Genomic DNA, 26,290 nt, shown 5'->3' with positions numbered 1-26,290 from the left:
CTGAAAAACAGGACCTCCAGATTAGTAATCTCTGGATTGCTGCCTGTGCTGCATGCCAGTGAGAGTTAGAATAGGTGGATTTGGCAGATGAATGTCTGACTGACGAATTAGTGCAAAGAACAGGATTTCAGATTTCTGGACCATTGAGATCTCTTCTGGGAGAGGTATGACCTGTATGAAAGGAATGAATTAAACCTGACCTCAAGTGGGATCAATATATTTACGAGCAGTTTTAATAGAACTGTTGGGCGGGGGGTTTAAACTACTTTGGCCGGGTTATGGGAACCGGAGTGATAGATCTGAAGATGGACAAGGTGGTGTACCACTAGATGCAGTATGTAGTGGGGCTGTGAGGAACGACAGGCAGATGATAGAACAAAATTGCAGTCAATGGGATTAGCTGAAGTGTAATAGGGGTCCAAAATCAAAAAGGGTGATGAATACTGGACTGAAGGTGTTATATTTGAATGCATCAGTGTATGAAATAGGTAGATGATCTTTTGGTTCAGTTAGAGATTGGCAGGTATGATGTTGTGGGCATCCCTGTGTCATAGCTGAAAGAAGATCATAATTGGGAGCTCAACATCCAAGGATACATATTGTGTTGAAAGGACAGGTAGGTAAGCAGAGGGGAAGGCATGGCTCTATTTGTAAAAAAAAAATGAAATCAAATCCTTGGAAATAGGTGACATAGGTTCAGAAGAGGTAGCATGCTTGTGGGCAACCGTAGGAGTAAAAAAACCCTGATGGGAGTTATACACAGGCCTAAAAACAGGAGCCAGGATGTGTACTACAAATTAAAATGGGAAATAGAAATGGCATGTGAAAAGGACAATGTTGCAATAATCACGGGGGATTTTAATATACAGGTAGTTTGGAAAGAATCCATTTGGTGCTGTATCCTGAGAGAGGGAATTTGCAGAATGCTTATGAGATGGCTTTTTAGATCAGTTTGTGGTTGAGCTTACTAGGAGACCAGCAAATGTAAATTGGGTGTTATGTCCTGACCGAGATTTGATTAGGAAGTTTAAGATAAAGTAATCCTTAGGAGGCAGTGAAATCAGAAGAATGAGGACTGGCCTAATTGAAAATTATCAAATGGTGAAAGACCTTGATAGACTGGATGTGGAGGAGATGTTTCCTATGGCAGGAGAGTCTAAGACTAGAGAACACTGCCTCAGAATAGAGGAGCGTCCTTTTAAAGTGGAGATGAGGAGGAATTTCTTTAGTTAGATTGTGAAGAATCTGTGGAATTCTTTGCCAGGGGCAACTATGGGGGCCAAGTCTTTATGCATATTTAAGGCAGAGGTTGATAGATTCTTGATTGGTCAAGGCATGAGGGGATATGGGGGGAAATCAGGAGATTGGGGCTGAGAGGGAAACTGGATCAGTCCATGATAAAATGGCACAACACACTCGATGGACCAAATGGCCTAATTCTGCTCCTATGTCTTATGGTCTAATTCACGCTGCAGTTTGAGAAGGAAAAGCTAAAATCACATGCATCAGTATTACAGTTGAGTAAGGAGAACTACTGAGGCATCAGAGAGAATCTGGCCAAAGTTGATTGGAAGGGGACACTAGTAAGGATGATGGAGGAAGAGCAATGGCTGGTGTTCATGCGGGATGTTCGGAAGGCACAGGAAAGAAACATCCCAAAGCTGAAGTAATATTCTAAAGGAAGGGTGAGGCAACGGTGGCGGTCAAGGAAAGTCAAAGACAGCATAAAAACAAAAGAGAGGGCATATTTATATAGCAAAAAAATAGCTGGAAGGTAGAGGATCCGGGAGCTTTTAAAAACCAACAGAAGACAACTAAAAAAGCCATAAAGAGAGAAAAGGTGTAATTTGAAGGCAATCCAGCCAATACTATAAAAGAGGATACAAAAAGATTTTTCAGATATTTAAAGAGTAAAAGAGAGACAAGAGTAAAAGAGCTGCCAGACTGCTGGAAAATGATGATGGAGAGGTAGTAATGGGGGACAAATGAATGGTGAATGAACTCAATAAGTATTTTGCATCACTCTTCACTGTGGAAGACACTAGTACAATGCCAGAAATGCAGGAGTGTCAGTGGGCAGAAGTGAATGGTGTTTGCTTTACTAAGGAGGAGATGCTTGGGGAGCTGAAAAGCCAGAAGGCAGATAAGTTACCTGAACCAAATGCACTACACCCTGGGTTCTGAGAGAGATAGCTGAAGAGATTGTGGAGGCATTAGTAATGATCTTTCAAGGATCACTAGAATGGTTCCCGAGGACCGGAAAATTGCAAATGGCACCCCACTCTTTAAGAAGAGAGGGAGGCAGAAGAGAGGAAGTTGTAGGCCTGTTAGTGTGACCTCAGTGGTTGGGAAGATGTTGGAGTCGATTGTTAAGGATGAGATTTTGAGGAACATGACAAAAAAGGCCAAAGTCAGTATGGTTTCCTTAAGGGAAAATCTTGCCCAACAAATCTGTTGGAGTTCATTGAGGTAATAACTGCCAGAATAGTCAAAGGAGAGTAAGTGGATGTTGTTTATTTGGAATTTCAGAAGGTCTTTGACAAGGTGTCTTACATGAGATTGCTTAGCAAGATAAGAACCCATGGTATTACAGGAAAGATACTATCATGGATAAAAGATTGACTGACTGGCAGGAGGCAAAGTGTGGGAATAAAGGGGGCCTTTTCTGCTGGTGTAACACAGGGATCAGTGTTAAGACTGCTTCCTTTTGCGTGGTATGTCAATAATTTTGATGAAGGAATTGAAGACTTTGTGGATGATACATAGATAGGTGGAGGGGGCAGGTAGCGTTGAGGAAGCAGGCAGTCTGCGGAAAGACTTAGATTGGGGGAAAGGACAAAGAAGAGACAGATGGAATATAATGGAGGGTAGTGCATTGTCATGCACTTCAACAGAAGGAATAAAGGTGTGGACTATTTTCTAAATGGGGAGAAAATTCAAAAATCAGAGGTGCAGAGAGACTTGTGAGTCCTTGTACATGATTCCCTAAATGTTAACTTTCAGGTTGAGTTGATAGTAAGGAAGGCAAATGCAATGTTAGCATTTATTTTGAGAGGATTAGTATACAAAAGCAAGGATATAATGCTGAGACGAGGAAATCTGCAGATGCTGGAATTTCAAGCAACACACATAAAAACTGCTGGTGAATGCAGCAGGCCAGGCAGCATCTATAGGAAGAGGTACAGATGACGTTTTGGGCTGAGACCCTTTGTCAGGATGAGAATGATCCCAGAAATGAAAGGGTTAACATATGAGGAGCATTTGATAGCTCTGGGCCTGTACTCACTGGAGTTTAGAAGAATGAGGGAGAATCTCTACCTATCGAATATTGGGCCTGAATAAAGATAGAGTGGATGTTTCCTATAGTGGGGGAGTCCAGGACCAAACAGCATGGCCTCAGAATTGAGGAATGTCCAGACTGGGATCAGAGAGCATAGCCTCAGAATTAAGGGTTGTCCATTTAGAATAGAGATGAGGAATTTTTCTGTTTTAGCCAGGGAGTGGTGATTCTGTGGAATTCATTGCCACAGATTGCTATGCAGGTCAAGTCATTGGGTATATTTAAGGCAAAGGTTGATAGGTTCTTGACTAATCAGGGCATCAAAAGTTACGGGGAGAAAGCAAAGGCATGGAGATGAGAGAGATAATAAGTCAGCCATGATGAAATGGTGGAGCAGACTCAGTGGCCGATTAGCCTAATTCTGCACCTATGTCTTACGCTCTTATGGTGTAATAAATTACCAAGATCATTGTGAACTGATAATTTTAGAGAGTCTACATGGTTTGACGAGAGCCCAAGTTTTATTACATCTTTTCCCTATAGAATGCACTGATAATAAAATAGTATTTTGAAATACTTTACCAAAATCCAGTTTAAGTTCAGATGTCAACGTTCCATCATTGAGATTATTTGAAATCCACATATGCTGAATTAATCCATATGAGTTGGTGTGCCTTTTACCATTCAATGTTATCCGATGAATATTCACCCATTTAGTCTGAGATAAATTAATCTTCCTCTTATATATTATGAGTGAAAGTTAGCCCTCCCCTATTCCATGTAAACTAAGTGAGCTATTTCACCATTTAGTGTGAACTGAGTGAACACCCTTCCACTCAGTCTGAGATAAGCAAACCTCTTTTCCATTAGGAAATTTTAGAAATTAGTCTGAATAGGGTTACAATGTATGTTGTATTCTAAACTAATATGTTGGGAAAAGCTAATAAGCAAAGGCTTGGTTTAGAAAATAGATTAGTGTGAATAATAAATGCAAAAAATAAAGTAAATAAAAATAACTGAATAAAAAATGCAAAAATAATAGTGATCAGTGCAAATAAATGAAATTACAATATCAAAATGCTGCATAGTTGAAATAGCTGTTGTTCTGATGATGAGATAAAGAACAAGAGAAAATCTGCAGATGCTGGAAATCCAAGCAACACACACAAAATGCTCTTTTCCACAGATGCTGCCTGGCCTGCTGAGCTCCTCCAGCATTTTGTGTGTGTCAATGAGATAAAGAATAATTGACTTATTAGATTCTGCGGAAATGTTTATGCAGTCATTAATAAACGCCTTTCTAAAGACAATGCAATCCAGAATTATGATACAATTGTTACTCCAACTACCGCTGGAGCCAAAGGTGGGTTATTGCAAAAATCAGGGTGTTTTTTTTTAGGAGTTTCCAGTTCCCCATTTGTGAGTTTATTTTAAAAAATAGCTTCAAAAATATGGATTCACAGATGTGCTTTACAACAAAAGGTTACATTGCAAAGACTATTTGAATGGCACTAAGTGCAATGGGTTCATCATACACTTTATATAGATCTGCAAAAATGGTCAACATGTCTTCAGACTTGTAGTAATTTAGATGTGTAATTTGTTCACATTTGTACTGGCTAACTTGTGTAAGTTCTTCCCCAAGACATAAAGTCTAGTCCTGTATACCTGAAGGATTCCAGGGCATTATTCTCCATTGTCGTACCCAGAATTCATTACATATCCAATAACACTAAACAGATTAACTGGTCTTTGTTCTTCTAAAAGTCATAGTGTGTTCAAAATAACTGCCCTGTTTGGTTATGTAGTGCAAACATTTCAAAAGTAATAATTTGTTTTCAGCATTATTTAAGTGTAAATTCCTTCTTCACAGTCAGAATAAATTAATGGTTTTGAACCAAAAAAGAGCAAACCTTAGACCAAGTAGAAATCTAGCTCAATTTAACCAACTGGGAACATTAGCCAATAAAATTATAGAGTAGCAGAAGGACAATTTTAATTATGCATTTGGTAAGGTATAAACTGAAGAATATACTAGGCAGGAATACTTTGGCTACAAGAATAAATCAGAGTCAGGCTCCCCTGCAGGGATAATTCACCTGCTGACTCTTCAAATCCTGCCCACGGCTCCAGTCAGGAGGTGAGGCATTTGTTTAAATGAGACTAATAAGACCATTTGATTAGCACCGGGTCCACTATTTTCAACTCTCCACCATGTAGCTAATGTGTACCACTTGAAAAATGTGTCATGGTAACTCTGCAAAGCTTCTGCAACAGCTGCACCCAAGCCTGCAAACTCAACATACATAGCAAATACATGGGAACTGCGTTTCCCTCCTATTCACGCACCATTCTAACTAGGAAACATACTATCAATTCTTTGTCACTCATGGGCCAAATTCTAGCTCTTGCACAACAGCATTGCAGAAGGGAATTTACCATATAGTTGTCCAAGGCCTCAGCTTACTGGGTCTGTTTGGGATGTGCCTGATCCTGGTTGCCCACATCCACTGAATGCATTAAAAGAAAGCAAAAATTACTCAATTTTAATACTCTTAACACAACAGTTTATGTCATCCTAACACTGTTTTTACAAGAACCACCTTTGATTGTGTAATGCTATGCTGTGCCAGTTTCACCACATGCTACTCTGAAGATATCACAGTCTTCAATACCTAGCTTCATAGCTACCATGTCAGCAGCCAGATCCTAATAGGACAGTTCAAGGTGCACTCTTCCAGCTCCTGCAGAATGTAAAATGGATGATGCAGAGAATGGAGAGGAAAAGGAGAGAAGAAACTTGGCAGGCAAGTGAAAATAGCACCAACAGATTTGTCCAAGATGCCTTGGACATCATCCGAGCTATAACCAGGTGTGTCCAGCAGGAGTTTTCAGTGTCTCCATAAGGATTAATACTACAAAAGTGCAATCTAGGAATCACTGCACTTAAGGAAATTTGCATATTTAGTAGCAAATCCCGTGCCCTCTCTGTCTAGTTCTGTGCACAGAAGGAGAGGTAGCTAAAGTGTATTTTCTTTCAATTACTTCCTGGGGTACAATAATCGATAGCAAATTGCCACGTGCCAATGATCAATAACAGCAACCTGGAACAATTCTGTGGCTAGGAAGGTAAGAATGAACTGGACCTCTACAGGGAAAACAGTGAAGGCTGTGACTGAGTCTATATTCAAAGTCCCAACTCAATGAAAATTGTCTTGGTGAAGCTTAGCTTGCACTGACATTACTCCTTGAAGAAGTCTAGCTGTGAGCACAGTTTACTAAAAATGGCGAGTGGATTAGATCTTGGGCTATCTACAGTATATCTCTCTGTGTGCGAGCCACATGGTGTCCATATTATCTCTGATGCCTATCTCCATGCCATCTACCATGAGCGATGTTAGAGGAAGGCAAATCTCCACAAGTCAACTTTGAAAGCAGAAAGCGTTTGGATTTTTGACAAAGGCTTAGAGTTACGTTCTGGTGGTGTGTAGAACAATCAGTAAGGCTGCAAAGTGCTGTTGAGCAGCCCAGCAAAGATAGAGTCTACATGATGATGAGAGTTATGGATTGTGCGGATGGCCAGAGGCTTTTCCCAGGCTAACATGAGGGGGCATAGTTTGAAGGTGTTTGGAAGTAGATACAGAGGGGTTGTCAGGGTAGGTTTTTCACACAGAGTGGTGGGTGCGTGGAATGCACTTCCAGCAACGGTGGGAGAGGTGGATACAATAGGGTCTTTTAAGAGACTCTTAGATGGGTATACAGAGCTTAGAAAAATAGAGGGCTATGCAGTAGGGTAATTCTAGGCTGCTTCTAGAGTAGGTTACATGGCCGAAGGGCCTGTCATGTGCTGTAGACTTCTATGTTCTAGGTTCTACGTTGTCCTTTAGTTAGCACCGTTTCATAGAATTAGCAAGTGCTGAATTGTTATGTGAGTAAATAAAAAATATCAATGTTATTGGTAATGATATTGACTTATTATTGTAACATGTACTAAGCTATTGTTTGCATGTTATCCAGTCAGATCACGGCATTCATAATTACATCAAGGCAGTATGAAGAAAACAGAATGCATAATGTAGTACTACAGCTCAGAGAAGATGTACTACAGATTGGCAAATGAAGTGCAAGGACCACAATGAGGTAGATTGGGAGATAAAGAGTCCATCTTTACCTTATGGGAGGTTTGTTCAAGAGTCTCAGAACAGTGGAACAGAAGCTGCCCTTGAGTATGGTGGTTTGCACTCTCAAGTTCTTGTATCTTCTGCCCAATGGGAGAGGGAAGAAGAAAGAGTGGCTGGGGTGGGAGAAATAGTTAATGCCTGCTTTCCCAGGGCAGCAGGGAGTATAGGGACAGTCAATGGAAGGGGGTTTGGTTTGCTTGATGGATTGGGCTGCATCCACAACTATGCAATTTCTCGAAGTCGTAGGCAGAGCAATTGCCATATAAGCTATGGTGCATCTGGATATGTTGCTGTCTATTGTGAATCTACACTTCCCACCCTATTGAATTTGAAAATCTTGCTGGGGATAAATTCTTGGTGTTGTGCAATTGTTGATATCATTTGAGGAAGTTTACCGCTGGAACTATGTTTCTTAGTGAAATTCAGTGGCCAAATGTTCTGCAGTGTGCTTAGACTTGGAGTGTTGCTCTGTTGGTGTGGGTCGGCTGGTGGCGCAGTGAGATCAGCGCCGGGCTCGAGAATGGAGGTTCCCGAGTTCGATCCAGTGACCGACTACCCCCCGTGCACGCTTTCCGTCTGCGCCGGGTTGATGTCGAGCTTGCACCTTGGCCTTGTAAAATAATACTGCGAAATGTCTGTGCGAGGAGTGACGCCCCACACAGCCTTTCGCACTGCGCCTTGTAAGGCATGAAAATGCCCAACGCTGGCCTCTCAGGTCTGAGTCGACGTCATCATCATGTTGCTCTGTTGCAAAATAAGCCAATTTTTTTATGTAAAGGTTTTTTTGTTTTAGACGGGATTTATAGACAACTTTAAAAACAAAGTATGGAAGGAACATTTATATTTGGAAAATAAATTGGTATTAATATTGTCATATATAGTTCTTTGAATGAAACCAATACTGGAGAACACTCCAGCATACTAGGCAATTAAAAATGAAATCCTAGTCAGCACCCAGCATTTTCCAGATTCTTTTGATAAAAGTAATTTAAAAAAGACTTAAAAGATAGAAAACACACTGAGATTCAAAAGGTTTTCATAAAGTTGAGAATTTCTCATGCTTACATATATATATATTTGGTACAGTTCCCCTCTCAATACATCTGCCTTGTTACCCTGTGCTGGGCTATTTGTCTACGATGTCTTCACTCATTTTCCAGAGAGAAAAATAAAACCTTCCTTTAAAGGGCAAGGCTGTTTCAATCTTGAGAGATCCAAAGTTATTGTCAAAGTTATTGTAAGTGTCTTTTAGTGACTTACTATCTTCACTTCACAGCAGCAACTAAGGGCTATGGCTGAAATAACAAAATGCACTAATCCATTAAGAGGTGTTGATTGCCTTTAGATGAGTCACAGGCACTCCGTTTCCTGTATCTTAATTGGCATGCTTCATGTACTGAAAACAGCTTGTTCACAGTGGCTCATCCCTCCGGCTGACATCATCACACACGTATATTCCACACATTGCCCATTTGATTTTGGCACTAGCTGAATTTCTCCCCAATTGTCTTTTTGTGTTTGAGTTGCTTAATTAATTATTTTCACTTGAATGGTTATTTTTGAATTTGCTACATTAATAGACAGACAGTGGGTGCTCTCTCTCTCTTTCTCACTCCTCTCTCTTTCCCCCTCTCTCATATTCTCTGTCTATAAAATCCAGCTTGTCTCAGAAATATCAACTAAACCTTTAAAGGTAGTATTTCTGTAAAACCTAACCTGATTTAAAATTTCATAATCCATTAATAACTAAATGAGTGAAATTACATGATAAAATAAACACAAAAATACATTTAACTCCACCTAGAAATAAAAACATTATAAATTTCAAGCTGAAGCTGACACATCAAATCCCCTTGCCGCTGGGAATTATTTTGGTGTGGCACTATGGCATCACTCAGCCTCCTCATGGCTCCAGAGACCCAGAGACAATCCAGATCTCCAGTCATCTGTGTGAAATTTATACCTTCCCCGTTTGACCATGTGAGTATTCTCCAAGTGCCTCCCACACATCCCAAAGTGTGAGGATTGCACGGTTAATTAGTCATTCTAATGTTCCCCTAATGTATCTTTGTGGTAGAATACAGGGGAGATTGATGGGAATGTGAGCAGAATTGGTTACAGAAGAAATAGTGATGCAGTGGGATTGCTCTGTCAAACAACTTTGATGTGATGAGCTAAATGGCATACTTCTAATTTGAAAATATTGAAAGATAAATACTTAATAATGGCTACTTGTGTTTTCTGGATTGTGAAAATCTGAGGCTGCTGAATGAAAAAGGCAAAGAGGAACATGAGTGCTTTCCACCAGTCTCAAATCCACTCGAAAGATTGGACGCCTGATTCCCAAATACTCTGATATTTTGGATCCCTGGTCCACAGTCATGATAGACATATTCTAACATAGCCCTATAATGGCTCATGACACCCCAGTGATACTTCCCAAGATCTTTGATCTTTCCCTAGCCTCTTCTATATTCGTCAGCAGTCATCTGTTACCTGTCCACATGATAGTCACCTCACTTCACAACACTAGGTAGGAAGGAGAGTCCAAAAATGAAGGAAACCTATATTTCCAAATTTGCTCACTGATAAGTCTTCCTCACTGTCTTGCCACAAATTTCAGGAGCACAATAACATTTTTTATAACCTTTAGCATGTGTTAAATTAGAAAATCTTTCTCCTGCTTGTATTAAGTCTGCCACATCCTTAAAACTGCTAATAGTATGGAATAGTATACATCAGCTTGAGTCCCAGACACTTAAATGAAATCTTCATTATGTACTTATGTTCATGAAAACAATTTCTATAGGTAACTTTAATCAGTATTTTTCGCTGATGAAATTATTCAGCCTATTCTACTAGTGCTGGATTGCAGAGCATGCCCATCAGCCTAATTTCTTCAATTATTTGCCCTATAATTTATTCTCCCATTTATGTCTGTCAACTCCATCTCCTTCCCCACCAGCACCACCACCATTCTCCTGCCATCTACCTACACAAGGAGCAATTTTCTGTGGCTGAGATTGAGAACGAGTGCAATCAGGTCGCAGAGAGGACTTGTGAGCGACACACACCACCTGAAGTCAGGATAAACCAAGGCCTTTGGAGCCTTGGTAACTGCTGCACTACCCTGCTGCTCAACTCTGTCAGAAGCAGCAGTTAAAGGAAGTATTTGCATTTATTTAGTGCCTGTCACAACCTCAGAACATCAATTTTGTCTTAAGTGTAATCTGTGTGTTAACATAGTAAATGTAGAGCAAGCTCCCATGAGCAGTGAGACTGTGGCCAATTAAGCTGTTCCAGTGATGCTGTTTGAGAGAATAAATATTAGCCAGGAAATCAGAGAAAGCTTGCCTACTTCTCTTCAAAATAGTTCTATGGAATCTGAGGGATTAGTCAGAGGTCGACCTCAGTCCACAATTAACACATCATCAAAGATTATGAGCTCAAACCTTGGAAGCAGGTCTTGACCCCATAACTTTTTGCAGGAGAGTGTAATCACTACGAGGGGTGATTGATAAGTTCGTGGCCTACGGTAGAAGGAGTCAATTTTAGAAAACCTAGCACATTTATTTTTCAACATAGTGTCCTCCTACATGTACACACTTAGTCCAGTGATTGTGGAGCATACAGATCCCTTCTTTGTAGAAGTGGTCCACAGCAGGGGTGATTGATAAGTTTGTGGCCTAAGGAAGAAGGGGATGAGTTATACAGCTCTCGTTACATGCACATGCAGCTCAACTCTTTGAGTGAAAATGCAGAAAATTTGAATTTTTCTCCTCATCTCCTTCTACCTTAGATTAGATTAGCTTCAACTTTATTGTCAATGTGCCGAGTACAGATACAAAGCCAATGAAATGCAGTAGCATCTGACCAGAAATGCAAAGAATAGTGTTATTTACAAAATATCCGTGAATAAAAAGTAAGTGCTACAGCACACAAATATAAAAGTACTGAGACAGTACAATATGGGTGCAATACTGCTTAGCGCTGTGACGTGAGGTTCAGCAGGGTCACAGCCTCAGAGAAGAACCTCGTCTTGAGCCTGCTGGTGCAGGAGCGGAGGCTCCTGTAGTGTCTATCGGATGGGAGGAGAGTAAAAAGTCCATGGTTAGGGTGAGATGCATCCTTGATGATGCTTTTCGCCCTGCCCAGGCAGCGTTTATGGTAGATGTTCTCAATGGTGGGGAATTGGGTGCCAATAATCCGCTGGGCAGTTTTCACAACTCGCTGGAGTGTTTTGTGGTCCGATACGGGACAATTGCCATACCACACTGAGATGTAGTTGGTGAGTATGCTCTCAATGGTACAGCAGTAAAAGTCCATCAGTATCCTGGGACAGAGGTGAGCTTTCTTGATGCGCCGCAGGAAATAAAGGCGCTGTTGCGCCTTATTGATCAGGATGGAGGAGTTCAGGGACCAGGTGAGATCCTCGGAAACGTGGACACCAAGGAATTTGAAGCTTGATACATGCTCCACTACAGCTCCGTTGATGTAGATGGGGACGTGAGTGTGGCTCCTAGCATGCCTGAAGTCCACAATGATCTCCTTGGTCTTCTGGGTGTTAAGAGCCAGGTTGTTGTCAGCACACCATATGGCCAGGTACTGGACCTCGTCCCTGCAGGCCGACTCGTCATCCCCTCTGATCAGGCCAACCACCGTGGTATCGTCTGTGAACTTGATTATGGAGTTAGAACCATGTACAGGAACGCAGTCATAGGTGAAAAGGGAGTACAGAAGAGGGCTCAGCACACAGCCTTGAAGCACGCCGGTGTTCAGGGTGAGAGTGTAGGAGGAGAGGTTGCCTAACTTAATTGATTGGGGTCTGTTAGTCAGAAGGTCTAAGGTCCAATTGCAGAGGGATGAGTTGATACCAAGCTGGCAAAGTTTGGCGATCAGCATGGAGGGGATCACAGTATTGAATGCCAAACTAAAGTCAATGAACAGCATTCTGACCTAAGAGTTGGGGCTGTCCAGGTGAGTCAGCGCAGAGTGAAGTGCCGTGGAGATGGCGTCCTCTGTAGACCTGTTGGTGCAATAGGCAAATTGATGGAGGTCCAGGGTAGTGGGCAGACAGGATTTCAGATGTGATAGAACCAGGCCACAAACTTATCAGTCACTCTTGCTGTGGACCACTGGAGGTCCAAGACACTGACTTCTACAAAGAAGGGATCCGTATGCTCCACGACCGCTGGACTAAGTGTGTAAATGCAGGAAAAAAAATGCGCTAGGTTTTCTAAAATTGACTCCTACGCTAGGCCATGAACTTATCAATCATCCCACGTAAGCTGGCTGGAACCTTTAGAATTTTAGTTAATTAGTGCCATTCAGTTCAGGTGTATTTGAGGCATGACTCTGTCATCAAGGTGTTTGGTGCAAGACTTCATTATCTTTTGCAATCAGTCTTCCTTGATATAGTATTATCACAGTGACACTTTTCATGGTCAACTATGAAGGTTGAGAATTCCAACAAAATTATTGATCGTGATCAGCCTGAGGTAATACCATAAAGAGAAAGTCAGTGTATTATTAAGAATGGAAGTTCTTGTTGAAGGGTCTTGTCCCAAAATGTTGACTGTACTCTTTTCCATACACGTTGCCTGACCTGCTGAGTTCCTCCAGCAGTTTGTGTATGTTGCTTGGATTTCCAGCATCTGCAGATTTTCTCTTGTTTGTATTCTTAAGATACTTTTTTTTTGCAGTGTCTGTAGCAACAAAATCATCAAACACAGTGAATTCCAATTAATTGGGAACAGTACGTTTTGGCCCAATTAAGTGGTTGCTCCAATGAGTTGAAGTCTAATGGAAATAGTTAAAATGGTATAAAAATGCAAACTCCCATTTAACTGAGTAACAAATTATGCATTTAGCTGAAATACAGAACAAAATGGAACACTATCAACACAATACTGCAGTGCTATAAAACTGTATATTAGTTACTAATAGTTATCGACAGAGGAATTCATTCAGTGTACTCTGCCTGTTCTTTTGATTGACTGAAAATGAGCAAAATCAGTGCAGGCACCTTATGTCAATAATGGACTGGCTTCATACAGTGCTATCAACAATTGTATCCTCCAAATTTTCATTTTCATTTAACATTCTAGATGATTGTCAATATCTTCAAATTCTCCATAGTTCGTAGTGAAGTTGTTTCATTTTCACTCTCTGCCATTTTTGGCATCTGCAAGCCTGAATGCTTGAAACCACAGTGAGATAAACGGTTGTGAGTTGTCTCAAGCACATGGGTCTGTTGCTATTTAAAAACTGTTCGCTCTAAGCATGGTCACACGAGTGCACATGTCTAAGGCTAGTTAGAAACTGTTCAACAATATTCTCCAACCCCATTTAAGCTGTAAAGTGTCCCAAATAAATGAAGGGAATCCCGGCTATTTTCTTGATTAGTTTTTGTTCTTTAAGAGTTGTCCCAAATAAGCGGCTGTCTCAATTAACCAATGGCCTGGCTAGCTGGAATCTACTGTTATGGAAACTTCAAAATTGGAAATGCACACTGAAAATTTATTTCCAAAAAATAGTAAATGAGATTTATAGCAATACACACAAAATGCTGGGGATCTCAGCAGGTCAGGCAGCACCTATGTAGAGAAGCAAACAGTCAAATGTTTTGGGTCAAAACCTTTAGGACTGAGAAGGAAGGGTGATGACATTTTTAAGCCTTTTGATTAACTTATTTTCCATATTTATTATTATCAATTTTTTTACCTTAAAAAAACAAATTTGGTCAGCAAATATAATTTTGGAATAGGTTTTTCTCATTCATTACAGTAACCCTAACTTGTCAGTATTTTATAAACATATGATTTGAGCAAATATGATGCTAATGTGGAATATTGCAGGGATTATTGTGACAAGGAAAACTGGGGCACACTTGATTTCAAGCCTATGACATGGAATGTGGAAATCAATTACACACCATTTTATGAGGACGAGGGATTAGCCTGCTTAATGCAAGTATTATTCAGCTGCTGAGCTGAACTGTTCTGTAAGAGCTGCAATGTTTAAATGCTGTTAACACAAGACAAATTCATTCAGAATTCAATTGCTATTTGAGATAAATGCTGGAAGAAAGATATGCTTTTGTTTGCATTTTTTTTAATGTGATTTGTTAAATTGATGATAGAGCAAGGTACATTTTCATTATGATGTTTTCAGCTTCTGCGGTTTCTTTGTGTAGTGTCATTGTGTCGTTTGTGGTTCAACTGCTTCTGTTTAACTTTGGGAGCCAAATCTAGTTGTACAAGGCTTATACATGCTTTTAATCTTTCCCTCAACAGGAATTCTACAGATATTTACCCTGTGCTATTATGTAGAACTGTTTTGTACTTCAGCAGGAATTTAGCCAAGTGTGCTTCATACTGAGTATTGAATAGCCTTTCAATACTTGCTTCCTCAGACTTTTCTTAGCTATTCCTAATGACCTCTGACTGTTCACTTTGAAGCTGAATGATCTGAGAAAGAAGCGTGCAGTATTCTGATTCCTTAAAGTATGCAAGTAGAGGATATTATAAATGAATGCCACAAAGTCCATTGTCAGAAATGAGCTCGTCGAGTAAGACATGACAGGACTGGCTTTGCACATGGTCTGATGTGAATTATGCTGAGCTGAGCTAGTGGAGTTGTGTCAAAGGAGATAATCATATTTTTCCATCACATATATCAATCCTATAAGACTACAATCGAGCATCAACCCTAAAAACATTCTTCCAGACTAGATTGAGTTGTCTTAATCTATCCTTTGCCATTGAAGTCAGCTGCTTTCCTGGTTTGCTATGATGATGGTTAGCTATAATTGCTGTCCTTTGTGTTACACTCTCATTTTCATTGTCGTAATATCTCAGCAGAGTAGGTTTCCAGATTAACAATGCTTTCCATCAATAGGATATGGCTGTACTTGCCATCTAAAGTGGCTTTGTTCATTATTGAATAGTCTACAACAGCATTAATTCACATGTCAGTACTCTGACTGTTAATCAACATCTCTACTTGAATGTGTGTGTGTGCTGCTTGTGATTTGGATTCTGTACTCTAGCTTGATCAGCCGTATATCATCATTCAAAAGCATCATTAAACTGAAAACCTGCTCTGGTGAGATTTTGTCGTCATTAGGGTAAAAGAAATGAACGTTCCAACACAAAAGAGTAGCAGGAAAAGCTACCTATCATCACAGAAGCTATGATTACAATCATTGTCGACTCATTCACTGAAGCATTGATATTTGCTGGACTAAATTTCCCAGTTCCATTGTGTGACATTGCCACTGAAAACATTGACTGCCTCTCATACCTCAGGAGCCACCACCTACCTAAGGCAGACATCGGATGTAGAACTATACAAGCATTTGAACAGGTCCTTTGGTCCACAGTCTCTGTGCTGACTATGATGCCAAATGAAGATCATCTCATTTGCATGCACATGATCCATATTCCTCTATTCCCTGCATGTCCACGTGCCTGTCTAAATACCTCTTAAACACCACTGTTGCATCTGTTTCCACCACCACTCCTGAGCTTCCCATCTTAGTCATCTTTCACTTTCTGTGTAAATAAACACTTATCGTACGCTTCTCCATAAAACTTTTCCCCTCTCACATTAAAGCGATTCCCTCCAGTACTAAACATTTCCATCCTGGGTAAAACTCCTAACTACCTGCCTGATCTATGCCTCTCATAATTTTAAATATCCCCTCAGGTCTTCCCTCAGTCCGCAGTGCTCCAGTAAGAAGAATTCGGGTTTACCTAACCTCGCCTTATAGATGATGCACTTGAATTCAGACAATATCTCAAAGCCTCTGAATTCTTCCTGCAGTGCAACAACCATAACTGCACACATATCTTCAGAAATGGCATAACTAAAGTCTTATACAGCTGCAACAAGACTTATATACTCAACACCCCGAGTGACGAAGCCAAGAATGCCATATGCCTTCTCCACCACCCTATCTACATGTGTTGTCACTTTCAATAGCTTTTTAAGACATAGCTAAGTGCAGTAGTCTAATTCTGCTCACCAGATTTCAGGAAGGATGTGAAGATCCATATACAATAATGAAAATCCCCAGACCTTCAGAGTGCCAGCTCTGCCTGTGATGAACTATGGAAACAATATTGTTTGCCAGAGGGAGAATTTGTTGGATCTGGCAGCATTCAGCACCCTTCAGTTCCCTTAGTTTCCAAGCATGGAGAACCAAGTCCACTGCAATTAAAATAACCTCTGCTTAAGGACTGCAGCCTCATTAATAAAATAAATTCACAGACCTAGTTTACTGCTAAAAAGTTTTGTATGACTCAAAGTAGGCTCTTGCCTAGTCAGGGTTATATTTCACGCCATTGCTAGCTAAATAAGCATAGTTAATACATAGAACTATGATATAATGCACTTTGCCCAAAATAATATTAAAGACAACATGGGCAAAATTGCATGGTTTGAAAAGGTAACTAAGAAAAGAGGAGCTTGGGTATATGTGTACATACATCTTCGAAAGTGGAATTATATTTTAAGAAAATAATTAAAGTATTTTAAATCCTAGGGTTCATAAATAAGGTCATTAGAGTCATGTTGAAGCTTTACAAAACACTGTTTAAGACATAGCTGAGTGCAGTCATCTAATTCTCCTCACCAGATTTCAGAAAGGATGTGAAGATTCATGAAAGGGTGTGGAAAAGAAACACTAGACTGATACAAGGTATGAAAGATTTCAGCTTTTAGATTAGATTGGAGAAGTTGCAGTTGTTCTCTTTGGACCAGAAAAGGTTGAGAGAAGATTTAGTAGAGGTGAACAAGATCATGGTTGTCTTAAATGTGATAAATACAGCTGTTTACATTAGCGGATAGTTCAAGGACCAGCAGGACACAGAAGAGCAGAATTCAATTGGAATGTTCAGTTGAAAAAGAAACAAACTACAAAGCATGGAAAATCATGTGGACTATTTACTAAATGGAGAGGCAATTCAAAAATCTGAGGTGCAATGGGAAGGGAGTCATCATACAGCATTCCCTAAAGATTAAATTGCAGGTTGAGTCAGTGGTGAGGAAGGCAAATGCAATGTTCACATTCATTTTGAGAGGACTAGAACATAAAAGCAAGGATGTAATCTTGAGGCTTTATAAGACACTGGTGAGGCCTCACTTGGAGTATTGTGAGCAGTTTTGTGTCCCTTATCTAAGAAAGGATGTGTTGATATTGGAGGGGGTTCAAAGGAGCTTCACAAAAATGATTCCAGGATTGAAATGCTTATCATATGAAGAGTGTTTGGTGGCTCTGGACCTGTACTCACTGGAATTCAGAAGAATGAAGAGAATGTCATTGAAATCTATCGAATGTTGAAAGGGATCAATAGAGTGGATGTGGAGAGGATGTTTCCTATGATTGAGGAGTCTAAGACCAGAGGACACACACTCAGAATAGAGGGGCAACCTTTCATAACAGAGATGAGGAGGAATGTCTTTAGCCCGAGGGTGGTGAATCTGTGGAATTCATTGCCACAGGTGGCTGTGGAGGCCAACTCATTAAGTATATTTAAGGCAGAGGTTGATAGATTCTTGAATAGTCAGAGAACGAAGGGGTACGGGGAGAAGGCAGGAGATTGGGGCTGAGAGGGAAATGGATCAGCCATGATGAGTTTAGAAAGTAAACAACAGACTTGATGGGCCAAATAGCCTAAATCCTCTCCTATATATTATGGTCTTAATGTCTAAATATTACATCAGGCTCAGGATGGACCATGCGATGGTCAGCTGATTCAATAAACTCATTTGCACTGTAGAGTTGAGAATTACGCTTTACAGGTGGAGACAAATAGGCACAGGAGTCATGACCCCCAATGCTGGATCAAAAGATGCATTTATTTAATCTGGCTGGAGATAAAGTAGACAGAGACTAGTGAGTTATGTGCACTCCCCAGAGAAACTCCTGCAATGATTTCAACCATTCAGTGCTCCAAATGTGAGTGCAAATTTATTCTCATTCACATCCTCGGATATAAATGAAACATTTTGTTGCTATTGGACCACCAATAGACTACTTTGCTGCCCAGAAAATTTCACACAGATTCCAACAATCCACTTCCCTTCAGATCTATCCAACTTTTCACAGATACTGGTTGATTTGCTTCAGCAGAAACCATAATATTCAGCATGTGAAATTTAGGACATTTGCCAGAAAGACCATCAACCAAAAACCAAAGACAAAGATTGGCAAGACGAAAATGTACTCAAAATATGGTTCAAAATCTCATCAAAACCAGTATAAAACATACACTGTGTGTGTATGTGTATGTATGTATGTATGTATATATATATATATATACACACACACACACACACACACACACACACACACGCATACTGCCTTACGCAAATGCGAATCCTTATTTTTCCTTTTATTTTGGCTTCAACTAGTGTAAATGAAGGTTCTTCAGATCCATGGTCTCACCACTGAGAGGCTCTTGGCTATTATCCTTATAGATTGACAGCCTATCCATAAGAGCAACAGCAAATGATTGCTCTACCTATAGCTGTCCAGAGGCAGATTCAATCTTTGGGGCATGAGTTAACTTGTGGAGTACGAACAACAAATGAGAAATGGACAAACAGTATATGTCTGCTTTCATCCCATTACATCACACAGTGCAAATAGAATCATTCTATGATTTTACATTGGTTTTGATGAAATTTTGAACCATATTTTCTGTTTAGTTTTCCACGGTTATGTCACAGTAAGGAAGAAAATGTCCAATTCTGTGTTGATTCCCAGTAAAACAATCCTGTTTATATCATTATTTCTCTTTATTTTCCATAAAACCACAAGACACAGGAGCAGAACTAGGCCATTCAGCCCATTGAGTCTGCTATAGTCTTTACTATAGCTTTGCAAATTATTCCCTGTCAAGGCACATTAATTTCCCTGGTGAAGGCATTAATTGGTTCTATTTCCATACCCTTAGAGGTAATACATCAAATAATGAAAAGAGTTCCTCACATCACTTTTTCTTTCCTCACTTGAACCTTCCAAAAATTATATTCCATTGTCAGACAAAGCATATGCTACCTCGCATTGGGCCCTGATTCTTATGTATGCCCCAACTTTTAAAGGTGAGTGTATTTACTTTGAGAGAATCTATAGCTGCTGGCATATCCTGATCCAAATCATTTGAGAGCTTACAATTTATTTCCAAGCTTATTTGAGATGACTTCTTGCATATGTACCTTGCTGTTATCTTCCTCTCTCCTGTATACTTCAGGATCTAAAAGCAACAACTGTTCATGCTTTTTCTGGTCCAGACACTATCTTCTTGTGCTGATGGAGGTGATGTTAACAGTGCTTCTGCTGTTGGTCATTTTGATTTCACATCTGAAGTTGAAAGTAACACAATATGTCAGTGCACTATGCTGATATGATGGATCAACATTCTGTTGTGCAGATCAGATGTGCAAACCTGTAAGTTATGAGAAAAAATACATACAGCACAAGTACTGTGAGCCATGTTTCTGCGGACTCTGGCTATGCAAAGGTTGCTAAGATTTCATACTGACTGACCTTTGTCATATCTGGTCTTTGCTCCTTGTTAGCAGTCATGCCTTGCTTTCACTAATAAGTTCTAGGAAGACTGAGGAAAACAAATCAAAAACTATTATTATTGTTGTGTTGGCTGATTAACATTTTGGGATTGACAACCTGCTCCTCCTGAATGGGGTCAACACATAATCACGTTGTTATTGTGTGTACATCGATGGGTTTTAGCAGCTGTCCCCTGTGCTGTGATTATCTTTGGAATTAACACCAACTACACATTTCTGCAGATGGAAATTCATCTGTTGGTGCAGAGGAAGATTTAGTGAATGTCATTCTAGCTTTTCACTTCCCCATTCTGCTAAAGTGGCAGTCAGAACAGTATTATGCTTGCTGCAACTACGAGACTATAACAGACGCCATTTATTGCTCTTCCTGATCTCTGAAGCATTGTTAGAATACGTTGAATTAGCTGTGCTACCTCCAAGATTGGACCCCTTAGAATTTTTGAAACCACTCACATTACTATTGGGTACATGTTATTTTTGCTAACTATGTTATTTCTTCCAGGGTTAAGATACCATGGGAACAGTACGTAGTTCTGTATTTCAACCCTTCTTCAGGAAAAGAAACTATATTTTCTAATGCTTTATTTAACATCAACATAAAAGTTCATCTTTAATATTTTGTTCAGAGGTAACATATGTCTGCAGAAGTTGAGCCACATTGTAGTTGCAATTGAGCCAAGCAGTGCTTTTTACACTGGGTGGGGAAAATTATTAATGTTACTTCTCTTGTTTGCAAATTATTCTCCCTGCAATAACCTTAATGTTTATTTTCATAGAATAAACAGTCTAGCACTGATCAGGCCATTCTGCCCATGATTTTGTGCCAAACTTGATGCCAACTTACAATGAATGTCTTTGTCCTGTGGTTCGTCCACATGTCCCTCCACTTTCTTCATATCCATGTATTTATGAAAAAGCCTTTGAAACTCCACCAAATAACCTGCTTCAACTACTACCCCTGGTGACCTATTCCAGGCCACCTACCAATGTCTGTGTAAAGAACTTGCCCTTCATGTTGCAACCTCCCTCTAACGATAAAAGCATGTCCTCTGGTGTCTGACTTTCCCACCCTGGGGAAAAGATCCTATCTATGCCTCTCATAATTTAAAAACATCTTTATCAGGTTTCCTTTCAGCCTCCACTCATCTAGGGAGAACAACATCAGTTTGTCCAACCTTTTCTTATAGCTCATACCTTCTAATCCAGACAGCAACCTGGTAAACTCCTTCTACACCACCAATACCCACTAACACGATCTCTACGTCCTTCCCAAACTGAGGCCACCAGGACTGTACTTAATACTCCGCATGTGGTCTGATTTGAAGTTTTGTGTAGTCACAGCATGATTTTCTCCATCTTATTCTCAACTCCCAAGCATGCTACATGCCTTCTTTACCACTTTATGCACTTGCGAAGCCAACTTCAGCTATGGACTTTACCCCAAATTCTCTCTGTACCTCAATGCTATTAAAGGACATACCATTAACTGTATTCTTCTTAATTCTATTTGTCCTCCCACAATGGAATAGTATACTTGCCCTGTTTAAACTCCATCTGCCATCTCTCTGTCCATAACTGTAACTGATCTAAATTCTGCTGTCCTGTTTGATAGTCTTTTGTACCTTCCATAACTCCACCAATCCTGGTGTCATCCACAAACTCACTAATTCATCCATCATTCAAATCATTGATATCTAGATCACAAATACCAGAGGACCCAGTACTGATCTTTGCAAAACACTAGCAGCCTCTGACCTCCAGCCAGAGTAACAGCCTTCATCCCTTACTCTCGTCTTCTATAAGCAAACCAGTCCAAATCAGCAATTCACACTGGATTCCATGCATCATTATCTTCTGAATCATTGTAGGAATTTTCACTAAGTCTGGCACCTAAGAGAAAAATATGTATGCAGGAGGGTTTGTTCTGAATACGGTGGAGTAACTGTATCGCACAAGTTAGGCACAGTGATATCATCTTGCAGAATATAGCATTCCAAGCAAAATACTCTACAGCAGTCTAAACATATTGCTAGACTCAAGGCAGAGAATCATGATTGAGCATTAAGATAAAATACTGTGCAGAGTGTACTTAGCTGTAAGCATTATTACGGCAGTATGTGGAAATAGAAGCAGCCAGATGTTCACACCTGATTCAGTTGTTACTGGAAAGTCAAAGAAGCATTTGTAACCTCTTCTCAACTCCTGATGTTCTGCTTTCATTTCAGAATAATCTCATCAATGGCTGTCAACATCAAAGCAAGTGCAAGTGCTCATTTATCTGAAACATAGAAACATAGAAAATAGGTGCAGGAATAGGCCATCTGGCCCTTCGAGCCTGCACCGCCATTCAGTATGACCATGGCTGATCATCCAACTCAGAACCCTGTACCTGCTTTCTCTCCATACCCCCTGATCCCTTTAGCCACAAAGGTCATATCTAACTCCCTCTTAAATATAGCCAATGAACTGGCCTCAACTGTTTCCTGTGGCAGAGAATTCCACAGATTCACCACTCTCTGTGTGAAGAAGTTTTTCCTCATCTCGATCCTGAAAGGCTTCCCCTTTATCCTTAAACTGTGACCCCTCGTTCTGGACTTCCCCAACATCAGGAACAATCTTCCTGCATCTAGCCTGTCCAATCCCTTTAGAATTTTATACGTTTCAATAAGATCAATATGAACTAAGAGCACACCTGTGAACATTTGCATTTGCTGACACAAGGAGCCCCTTCAGGCCACAAACTCCAGTTAAAACAAAAACAACCAATTCCACTTGTCTTGCTTCCTGAACAATTCTGACCTGTAGAGTTCCCAAGCAAGCACTTTTTTTTTAAATTTGAGGTTCAGCACGGTAACAGGCCTTTTTGAGCCCATGCCACAAAATTATACCCACCCAACTAATTAACCTACTAACTAGAACATCTTTGGAATGTGGGAGGAAACCAGAGCATCTGGAGGAAAGCCACAGAGTCATGGCGAGAACGTACAAACTCCTTACAGACAGTGGCAGAACTGAACCTGCTTCACTGGCTCCGTAATAGTGTTACCCTAACCAATAAGCTAACCTGCTGCCCCAAACTAGTTAATGGCTAGCAGTTTATGAAAGAGCCATGACAGAACTCACAAACACTTGGAAATACTTTTTATATCTGAAGCTCTGATTTTTTTTCCCTCCACACAAAACATGTTGACCTCTGCAGGCTCCATAAATCCTGCTGAGCATAGGAAGCTTTACAGCTGAAAGGTATCGAATTTGTGCATTATACTCCACTTCAGAAATTTGGTTCAGTTGATTCTAATGGAATCAAATTATGGAATTGCAGTAAACCACAGTGTCATGAGTCCAGCACAGGTTATCAGGAAAATTTTATCAGATGAGCCCACCATCTTCTGGCACAGCCTGCTACGATCTACCACCCTTCACCTTCCCACCTCCAGTTTCCACTCCTCACCCCCACCCCCCGGTCGATGATTAGTGGTTGGCGTACTAACTTTGTACTGTACATGATGCTTGATGCTCTGGAGGCAATTTTGCTGGCAACAGGTTAGAGGAGACAGAGCCTCAGACCTGGAGTTTATCCAGATGTCCTGGGGGCTTAGAAATTTCATATTACTGAAGACCTCAGAATAAATTTGGAGAATTTGCAGGTCTGACTATGAGATAAGGACAAACAAGGACAAGGTATGTTAGAAAAGTAATACTTTCATACAGTGGATATGAACTTAGGTGGTTAAGTTCAAAATCTATTGCCAATCTATAATTACCCTTGAGGTGATCATGAATGCCTTTTGAGCCATTACAACCCTTGTGGTAAAATATGTTTACAGAGATCCACTGAGGGTATGAAAAGTTCCAAATTTTCTTCCTCAGTAAAAATGCAGCAATTTGTTTCCATGTCTTGACTACGTGTGAATTGGAAAGCAATTTCATATGGTCAATTTATGCACATCAGCGTCTCTATTCTTTCCAGGTGCTAAAGTGACAGGTTTTAAAAAAAATTAAAAAAAGAAACACTGAGCAAGTTTTGACCAGTTGCAATAATTTTTTTTGCAGTTAGTTGAAACTGCCATCAATGTGTATCAGTGATGGAGGAAGTGAATACTTAGGTGATGAATTGAGACCCTATCAAGTGCATTGTTTGATTCTAGATTGTATTGACTTGCCTGAATATTTTTGGAATATTCACTCCCTTTTCTAATGTGTACTTTGTAGATGAAGGACTGACTTTGCAGAGGCAATAGGTGAGTGACTAACTGCAGAATTTGAACAGTCCTTCTGAACATTTATTTATGTGACTGCTCCAGTTGTTTCTGGTTAATAGCACTCTCCTGTATTCACCCCCTTAACAACCTCTGATTGTTAATAGTGTGGGAATCATAAAAGGAAATTGAATGCCATGTCAGAAATGTTACCCAAATTTCTGATTATCAATTAAATACAGGGTGAGGTCATGGCTTGGAAATGAGGGTGTGCAGTATTATCTCACGTGAATAAAAAGACATGAATTGGTACTCTAACAGGGGCTTTCAGCTGACATAATGTCCAGTTTTACCAGATGCTATTACTTGGCTAGGATCTATAGTTGGATAGATTGTAATTAGGACTGAGTTAACAGAAAATACTTGAGCTTCTCAACAGGGCCGACAACATTTGTGAAGAGAAAAAAACATTGTTTACCTTTCAATTTAACTCTGTTCTTCCCTTTGCAAATGCTTCTTGACTTTCTGAGCATCACTTGTATTTTCTGTTTTATTTCAGATTTCTACCATCTATGGTATTTTTGCTGTACAACTTCTGAGTAAACAGTTGTCTTGTCATAAGTTTGTTGAGTGCACTGCCAGATAGCAAGTGTGTGAAGGGCTGTCAGAGTTCTCAGGCAGAGCGCTGGGCCTGCTGTTCTCTTGGACCAGTAGACGGATATTTCACATTAAGTTTTCTATTTGATTACATGCATTCAGACTGTTTTCATAGAAGTTGATATTTTTGGGATGAAGGATACATTTAATTAAGCAAACACTACAGATTGTTTGTTTCTGGAATAATCTTTGAGAGAATGGTGTTCACAGACGTATATTTTTGAATTCTTTTGTTTCCTTTCACCTTGTCTTTCCTCATTTCGATTCTAGGAGCCAACACAAAGAAACAGGGCGATGATCTTGCTGATAATGATGGCGATGAAGATGAAGGTATTTTATGGTGCTCAAAAGTGGTGCATGTTTGCAGAAGAGAATCTTTTTTAAAACTTCTTGATTTTTAAGTTTCTTTTTGGGGGAAATGTTTAAGATGACAGTGTGCATGTATCCTTGCACTTTCTTTTCTTAATCCTTCAGCACATTTTTCCATGCAATAAATGTCTTAAAATTGAAAGATTTATTGATTCATAGTTGTAACCATGTCACTGAAACAGAAGTTACATCACCAGGAAATGAAAGCTACAGCATTTAGCAAGATTTGAAACCAGTCTGGCTGTCTCACTGTCTGGAGAGCTGAAGACACATTATCACCCCTTTGCTTCAGTTGTGTTTTAAGCTATGAAGTTATTTGCAATTTTCTCTTGCATAAGCTTCAGTAAAAGCATCTTTTCCCTTCTTTCTAAAACTATCCAATGTACAGAGCATTACCCTCTTGGGAGGCTGGGTAGATAAAAATCCTTTGACACTCAGAAGCATTAGTCAGTGTAAAGAAACTCCCTGGTTCTAAACAGAGCACTCCAGCTTGTGTTGGCTATGTTTATAAAACTGGGGACTTAGAGTGTACAGCCTCATGTTCTCAACAAAATACAGTTGCTGCACACTGATTTAATAGGGTACCATCACTTGTTTCTTTCAATAACCTAGGGAGAAATTGAAAACAAAATTTGTTCTTAACTAATACGCCTCAATATACCTGAACCTTTCTCCAGCTCATGCCCAAAGTCCATCCACAAAAATAACTCTTAAATATAATGACATTGTAAACATTTGAATTGAACTATATTTCATATGCACAAGAATGATGTGTAAATTAAAAGATAATTGTCTCACCCTCTTTGAATCTTTCATCATAAAGGTCAAGGCCATGTACCGTAGGACCTTTTCTCAACTATAAATTGGGGTTAGTTAAGTGTTTAATTTGAATTTAAACATTTAGTGTCTCTAGAAATCTGTGTGTACATGTTAGAAAGAGAGAGAGAAGAGATGGTGTGTGGGAGTGTGAGTGTGTGTGTTTCTGTGGTATAAACTGAAGATCCAAT

The 26,290-nt window shown here is 39.9% G+C and overlaps 1 protein-coding gene across 1 annotated transcript in view; it reads left to right on the top strand.

The window, feature by feature from the left end:
* The window catches only part of nlgn3a (neuroligin 3a), a 294,352-nt gene that overhangs the window by 154,064 nt on the left and 113,998 nt on the right, over positions 1-26,290 (top strand). Inside the window, exon 4 of the mRNA XM_072270748.1 lies at positions 25,185-25,244. Within this exon, the coding sequence (XP_072126849.1) occupies positions 25,185-25,244 (60 nt within the window). The remainder of the gene's footprint in view (positions 1-25,184; positions 25,245-26,290) is intronic.

The sequence above is a fragment of the Mobula birostris genome, chromosome 10 (genome assembly GCF_030028105.1).
Source record: "Mobula birostris isolate sMobBir1 chromosome 10, sMobBir1.hap1, whole genome shotgun sequence".
Taxonomy (NCBI): Eukaryota; Metazoa; Chordata; class Chondrichthyes; order Myliobatiformes; family Myliobatidae; genus Mobula; species Mobula birostris.
The sequence above is the reverse complement of the archived record's forward strand: the minus strand, read 5'-3'. Positions and strand labels throughout refer to the sequence as shown.